The following is a 7,845-nucleotide window of genomic DNA, read 5'->3' on the forward strand; positions in this document are numbered from 1 at the left end:
GCCATCAGGTAGGGGCACTGATTGACACTAGGTTAGTTGTTTGATAATAGTAATAATGATGATGATGATGATGATAATGATGATGATGATGGCCACACTGGCAGAAGCCACACACCGTCTCCGAAGTCTGGCCATCAGGTAGGGGCACTGACTGACACTAGGTTAGTTGTTCAATAATAGCAATAATGATGATGATGATGATGATGATAGCCACACTGGCAGAGGCCACACACTGTCTCTGAAGTCTGGCCATCAGGTAGGGGCACTGATTGACACTAGGTTAGTTGTTCAATAATAGTAATAATGATGATGATGATGATGTTGTTGGCCACACTGGCAGAGGCCACACACTGCGAAGTCTGGCCATCAGGTAGGGGCACTGATTGACACGAGGTCAGTTGTTTGATACTAGTCATAATGATGATGATGATCATGTTGTTGGCCACACTGGCAGAGGCCACACAGTCTCAAGTGTGGCTGTCAGTTTAATGATAGTGATAATGGTAACAGTAATAACAATTATAATGATGATGATAATCATAATGTTAAAATGATAATAATGATTGTTTATCATGGTAATGATGATAATAATGATGATGATGATAATAGTAATAATAATAATGAAGTGTTGATCTATAGCACTGTTCCCTCACAGAGAGGCTTATGGCACTTCACAAATTACACATAACAAGAAAAACAACAATGATCAAGGTAATTCAAAGAACAAACAATCACACACGGTGCTTTACATATTACATGGGACCTTTAACCTTTTAATTAACAGTGATACAGGTGCACTCGCATATATATCAGCACACATGCTCACTCACAGTTACATACAAACTCACACACACAAAGAAAGTGTCATAATTTGTAAAATGTTTAAATTTTTCAGGTTTGGTTGATATGCTATAAAAAAAAAAAAAGAGAGAGAGAGAGAAAGATTTTCATGTATTATTTCATCCTTCTATATTATATATGTCTTAATGTATCAAAAACAATATGAATTAACTTCTTCGCCTTCTCGTCTTCTTCTTCTCCCTGAGTTGTGTGAAGAGTCATCGGGTATTAACTTATTGTTTGTGAATCATTCATCTTTTGATTGCTTTTTTTTCCGCCATCCTCTGCAGAACGACAGACAAGGAGGGTTTGTGTCACGCCAACGCTGTCACCTGTTTTACCACACTGCTGACCCTGCTGCACAAGATTCCCTCCTTACAGCTCTATAACAGCATGCAGTGCAGGGTCAGTGGTGATGATAGGGATACTTATGCAGCGCCTATCCTCGGTCATAGACCAAGCTCTAAGCACTTTACAAACACAGCGTCATTTGCACAACAGGCTGCGTACCGTTGTAGAGCTGACTGGCGGCTGCCATTGGGTGATTTACATTCGCTTCCTGTGTCGTTCCATCAGGTTTTAGTCATGTACACATGCATGCTCATACAGACATGTAATATTTTACGTGTATGACCGTTTTGTTTATTTACCCCACCATGTAGGCAGCCATACTCCGTTTTCAAGGGTGTGCGTGCTGGGTATGTTCTTGTTTCCATAACCCACTGAACGCTGACATGGATTACAGGATCTTTAACGTATGTGTTTGATCCTCTGTGTGCATATACACACGAGGGCAGTTCAGGCATTAGCAGGTCTGCACATGTTGACAGACCTGGGAGATCGAAAAAGTCTCCACCCTTTACCCACCAGACGCTGTTACCGAGATTTGAATCTGGGAGCCTCAGATTGATAGTCAGTGCTTTGACCGCTGTGCTGTTGCACTCATTACAGGATTTTCTCCTCACAGCTGTACAACACTATGCAGTGCAGGGGGAGTGGTGCTCTCACAAAACTGAATGACACAGGAAACAGTTTCAGTTTCAGTTTCAGTAGCTCAAGGAGGCGTCACTGCGTTCGGACAAATCCATATACGCTACACCACATCTACCAAGCAGATGCCTGACCAGCAGCATAACCCAACGCACTTTGTCAGGCCTTGAAATAAATAAATAAATAAATAACATAAAATAAATAATAAATAAATAAATACTAATAATATAATTGAATAAATAAATAAATAAATAATAATAAAAATAAAATAAATAAATAGATAAATAAACAAATAAAATAAATAAGATAAATAGATAAGACAACAATGATGATAAATACGCAAATAAATGTATAAAAAAAAAAAATATAAATAATAAAGCAGACACATTCACACATACACACAGGAAACAAGTGATGAGCACCCAAAGGCAGCTGTCAGGTGACTGTACCCAGGTGGGTAGACAGCTTGTTGTGCAAATGAATCCGTGTTTGTTAAGAGCTTAGTGCTTGGTCTCTGACCGAAGATATGTGCTGTACGAGTATTACTGCTGCTAATGATAACAATAATGATAATATGTTGACCTACCGGATCAGAAAAATCTCCATCCTTTATCCACCAGTCGCTGTTACTGAGTTTTTGAACCTGGGACACTCAGATTGAAAGTTCAGTTCTTTAACCACTCAACTATTGCGCCTGTCATATAATAGTAATAATATAAGTAATGATGATGATAATGTAATAGTAATAATAATCATAATGATAATCATAATAACAATGATGATGATGATAATGATGGTAAGAATAATAGTAATAATAACCATAACAGCAGCAATGGTAATGATGATGACAGTGATAATGATAATGATAAAAATAACTAACACCTGTGTTGATGTCTATGTGCAGCTGGTGGGGGAAGCTCTGCAGGGAATCCACAGCCTGGTGGTCAACGCTAAGGTGGAGGTGGAGCCCTACCTTGGACAGTTCCTGGCTGCCATCAAGGTGATGCTATATCCACGGTCATTAGTTTACCTGTCTGTTTCCAGGTGTCAAAACATAGATCCATTAAGGTGACATCATGTCTGTGATCATTAGTTTACCCGTCTGTTTTCAGGTGTCAAAACATAGATCCATCAAGGTGACGTCATATCCATGGTCATTAGTTTACCTGTCTGTTTCCAGGTGTCAAAACATAGATCCATCAAGGTGACGCTATGTCCACGGTCATTAGTTTACCTGTTTACAGGTGTCATAGATCTATCAAGGTGACATCATGTCCATGTTTATTAGTTTATCCGTGTCCAGATGTCATAGATCCATCAAGGTGATGTCATGTCCACGGTCATTACTTTACCTGTCTGTTTTCAGGTGTCAAAGAATAGATCCATCAAGGTGACGTCATGTCCATGGTCATTAGTTTACCTGTCTGTTTCCAGGTGTCATAGATCCATCAAGGTGACGTCATGTCCACGGTCATTAGTTTACCTGTTTCCAGGTGTCATTGATCAATCAAGGTGACGTCATGTCCACGGTCATTACTTTACCTGTGTCCAGATGTCATAGATCCATCAAGGTGACGTCATGTTCATGGTCATTAGTTTACCTGTTTCCAGGTGTCAAAACATAGATCCATCAAGGTGACATCATGTCTATGGTCATTAGTTTACTTGTCTGTTTCCAGGTGTCAAAACATAGATCCATGAAGGTGACATCATGCCCACGGTCATTAGTTTACCTGTCTGTTTCCAGGTGTCATAGATCCATCAAGGTGACGCTATGTCCACGGTCATTACTTTACCTGTCTGTTTCCAGGTGTCAAAACATAGATCCTTCAAGGTGACGTCATGTCCATGGTCATTAATTTACCTGTCTGTTTCCAGGTGTTATAGATCCATCAAGGTGATGCTATGTCCACGGTCATTAGTTTACCTGTCTGTTTCCAGGTGTCACAGATCCATCAAGGTGACGTCATGTCCATGGTCATTAATTTACCTGTCAGTTTCCAGGTGTCCATCAAGGTGACATCATGTCCACAGTCATTAGTTTACCTGTTTCCAGGTGTCCATCAAGGTGACGTCATGTCCACGGTCATTAGTTTGCCTGTCTGTTTCCAGGTGTCCATCAAGGTGACATCATGTCCACGGTCATTAGTTTACCTGTCTGTTTCCAGGTGTCATAGATCCATCATGGTGAAGTCATGTCCACGGTCATTTGTTTACCTGTCTGTTTCCAGGTGTCCATCAAGGTGACGTCATGTCCATGGTCATTAGTTTACCTGTCTGTTTCTAGGTGTCCATCAAGGCGACATCATGTCCACAGTCATTAGTTTACCTGTCTGTTTCCAGGTGTCATAAATCCATCAAGGTGATGTCATGTCCATAGTCATTAGTTTACCTGTATGTTTCCAGGTGTCAAAGAATAGATCCATCAAGGTGACATCATGTCCATGTTCATTAGTTTACCTGTTTCCAGGTGTCAAAACATAGATCCATCAAGGTGATGTCATATCCATGGTCATTAGTTTACCTGTCTGTTTCCAGGTGTCATAGCATGCAGATTGGTCCTTCAAGGTGACGTCATGTCCATGGTCCTTAATTTATCTGTCAGTTTGGTAATGTCTTGAAATAGTGCTGTACGATGCCATTGGCAGTGACTGACGTGGGTTTGTATTTGTTTTTTTACCTGCAGGGCTACATGTTCCATGGCCTGGGGGAGCCGATGACAATCCCCCCAGAACTGTTCCCAACCATCGCCTCGGGCTACAACACCAAGTCTCCCCCCGGGGCTACCCCCAACCCCGCCCCCTCACCAAGAACAGACAGCTCCACCCCAACCTCCTCTGCCAAGACCAGGAACAAGAAAACTCGCAAGAAGAAAGGCGGTGGAGCGAGCGAAGATGCGGCGAACGATGACCACGCCGGTGACGGCGCAGAGAAGTATCCTGTGGGCGGGCGATCAGCGGTGTCGGGGTTCGAGCCCATGGCTCAAGCCTCGTGGACGAGATGGACCAGTTCGGACTCTGAGTTTTCCGATTCAGAGGCGGGGCAGGGTGGTGGGGGGAAGAGCCACCTGCACAGCACCAAAGTGAGGGTGGCGGCTTTCACCTGTCTGGCTGGAATGTGCAAGGTACGGGGGCTTGTCTGGGGTGGAGTGTCGTGTGTTTCGTTTCTCTTCTCTCTGTTCTCTCTGTCTCTCTCTCTCTCCTCTCTCCTCTCTGTCCCTCCCTCTCTCTCTCACCACTCTGTCTCTCCTCTCTCTCCCCCTCTCTCTCCCCCTCTCCTCTCTCTACCCCTCTTCTTTCTCTCTCTCTCTACCCCTCTCCTCTCTCTCCCCCTCCCCCCTCTCTCTCTCTCCCCTTCTCTCCTCTCTCTCTCTCTCCTATCTCTCTCTCTCCCCCTCTCTCCCCCTCTCTCCTCTCTCTCCCCCTCTCCTCTTTCTCTCTTCCCTTCTTCTCTCTCTCCCTCTTCCCCCACTCTCTCTCTCTCCCCCTTTCCTCTCTCTCTCCCCCCATTCTCTCTCTCCCTCTCCTATATCTCTCTCCCTCCCTCCCTCCCTCCCCTCTCCCTCCCTCTCTTTGTTTCTCTTTCCTCTCCCCCTCCCTCCCTCTCTCTTTCCCTCCCTCCCCTCTCTCTCTCTCTCTCTCTCCCCCTCTTCCTCTCTCCTCTCTTCCTCTCTTTCTTTCCCCCTGTCTCTCCCTCCCTCTGTAATTCAGGCCACAATCTTTGAAAAATGACAAAAGTTATCAGTCTGGTATAAACAAGTGATGTTCTCAAGCAAAGAGGAACAACATGATTCCGCTTGGTGATTAAAAAAAAAACCCACTATATTTTGCTTGGAACAAATCCACACAACATACTGTGAACCAGGGTGTGTAAAGGCTACTCTGATTTCTCTGAAGTGTATACCTTTCAGTATTTATCTAGCTTTCTCACTTTATGTGTGTTGGCATATGTGCAGGCGAGCATGCACATGTGCAAACACTTGAAGGCGGATACATATGTGTCTAGAATCCCACTGTATTTGTGTTTGCCTTCAATTTCCTGTACCTTTTTTGTACACCCCCCTCACCTCCCCCCCCCTCCCCCCACACACACACCCCTGTCATCCCCCAGTATTATGTGTGACCCTGGTAAATTTGGTAATAAAGATATATTCTATTCTGTTCTCTTTTATTCATTCTATTTCATTCTAGAACTTTCTTTCAGTTCATCAACATTTTCCATTCTGTTCAATAAAGATCTGTCAGTTCATCACCATACTATTTCTACATCAACAGTTTATCAACATATTCTGTTCTGTTCAGTAAAGATCTACCAGTTCATCACCATATTATTTCTATATCTATCCCTCAGTTAATCAACATATTCTACTCTGTTCAATAAAGATCTTTCAGTTCATCACCATACTATTCATCACCATACTATTTCTATCTCTCAGTTCATCAACATATTCTGTTCTGTTCAATGAAGATATTTCAGTTCATCACCATACTATTTCTATCCCTCAGTTCATCAATATATTCTGTTTTGTTCTGTATCTGTCATTTTACCTGTCTATAGCAGTGGTTCAGTGTATGATGATGCTGGTGTTGCTGAACCCCTTTCGTGTATATACACAAGCAGAAGATCAAATATGCACGTTAAAGATCCTGTAATCCATGTCAGCGTTTGGTGGGTTATGGAAACAAGAACTCATACCCAGCATGCACATCCCCTGAAAACGAGAGTGTTGCTGCATACATGGCGAGATAAATAAACAAAACGGTCATACACGTGAAATGCTACATGTCTGTCTGAGTGTGTATGTATGCATGCCTGAAATCTGATTGAATAGAACAAGAAACGAATGAGTGCCCTACTATGGCAGCCGTCAGTCATCTCTAGTCAGGTAGGCAGCCTGTTGTGCAAATGACCCCGTGTTTGTAAAGAGCTCAGAGCTTGGTCTTTGACTGAGGATAAGTATCCTTATAATTCATTGATTGATTGCTGTGTGTGTTGGCTGGACAGCTGGTGGACAAGCGGGCCATGTTCGGTTACTGGCCGTTCTTCATCCCAGACTCGGCGGCTTCAGGAAACTCCCCCCAGGTGCAGAGTCTCTTCACCTCCATCCTCAAGGATCCCTCTCCCAAGGTCAGTGTCTTACACGTCTGCTGTTTGAATCTTTCACAACCTTTTTTTTTTCTTTTTCTTTTCCCCTTGCAATGAAGGTTATATTTTCTCTTCAACATCATCACCATGACAATTTTCCTGTGACAAGTTGCATATTACACAAGCATGGTAATAATTAGCAAGGGTATTTTTACACACACACACACACACACACACACAAGAAAAAGAAAAAGAAAAGAAAAAAATTAATAAAATAAATAAATAAATACATAAAAAATCCACTTATAATGTGACACCCTGATTCCCAACTAGCTGCACTCATTTGACAGTCAAATAACATAGTTCACAGGAGACATCATAGAACTACAACTGTCCCGTTGTTACCATGTTAACATATGGTGAGTGTTTTCTAATATTAGTAGACAGAATTCTTCTTTTAACTAATTAATTATAATCTTTCACAACCCAGTTTCTGTGTGGAAAAGAACTCCCCAGCGCCAAATATTTTTTTAAACAACGCTCTCACTCACAGGCTTCAGTTGATGTCAAAACACTACAATGGACTCGTTCACTTCAAACTCAAGTCAGGAGGCAAAGGTTAGCCATTGTCTCTATTGGTGGAGAAACTGGCTTCAGCTGTCAAGCTTTGTTACAATGTGAAAAATGGTCTCATCAGCATGATCCCTGGATGTCGACTAATGTGGCCCATGGTGGTGGTGCACTGTCCAGTCAGCAAGAGTGGCCTGTGGCAGTGAAAGAGTTGAATCTTGATGGGGGTTGGGAGGGGCCTTGGGGTGGATGGGTGGGTCAATGTTGTCTTTTTTGTGTGTTGGTTTTTTGTGTGTGTTTGTCGGGGTTTTTAGCATATGTGTATAGGTGTGTGTTTGATTAAGTTTTTGTGTGTGTGTT

General features: G+C 42.6%; 1 protein-coding gene across 2 annotated transcripts in view; it reads left to right on the top strand.

The window, feature by feature from the left end:
• Positions 1 to 7,845, top strand: part of LOC143274595 (HEAT repeat-containing protein 6-like) — a 51,500-nt gene that overhangs the window by 6,231 nt on the left and 37,424 nt on the right. For both annotated transcript variants that reach the window (XM_076578456.1, XM_076578457.1), the window contains exons 5-8: positions 1,131 to 1,245; positions 2,735 to 2,830; positions 4,517 to 4,954; positions 6,835 to 6,957. In XM_076578456.1, coding sequence (XP_076434571.1) covers positions 1,131 to 1,245; positions 2,735 to 2,830; positions 4,517 to 4,954; positions 6,835 to 6,957 — 772 coding nt within the window. The remainder of the gene's footprint in view (positions 1 to 1,130; positions 1,246 to 2,734; positions 2,831 to 4,516; positions 4,955 to 6,834; positions 6,958 to 7,845) is intronic.

Source organism: Babylonia areolata, chromosome 29, assembly GCF_041734735.1.
Source record: "Babylonia areolata isolate BAREFJ2019XMU chromosome 29, ASM4173473v1, whole genome shotgun sequence".
NCBI classification, from domain to species: domain Eukaryota; kingdom Metazoa; phylum Mollusca; class Gastropoda; order Neogastropoda; family Buccinidae; genus Babylonia; species Babylonia areolata.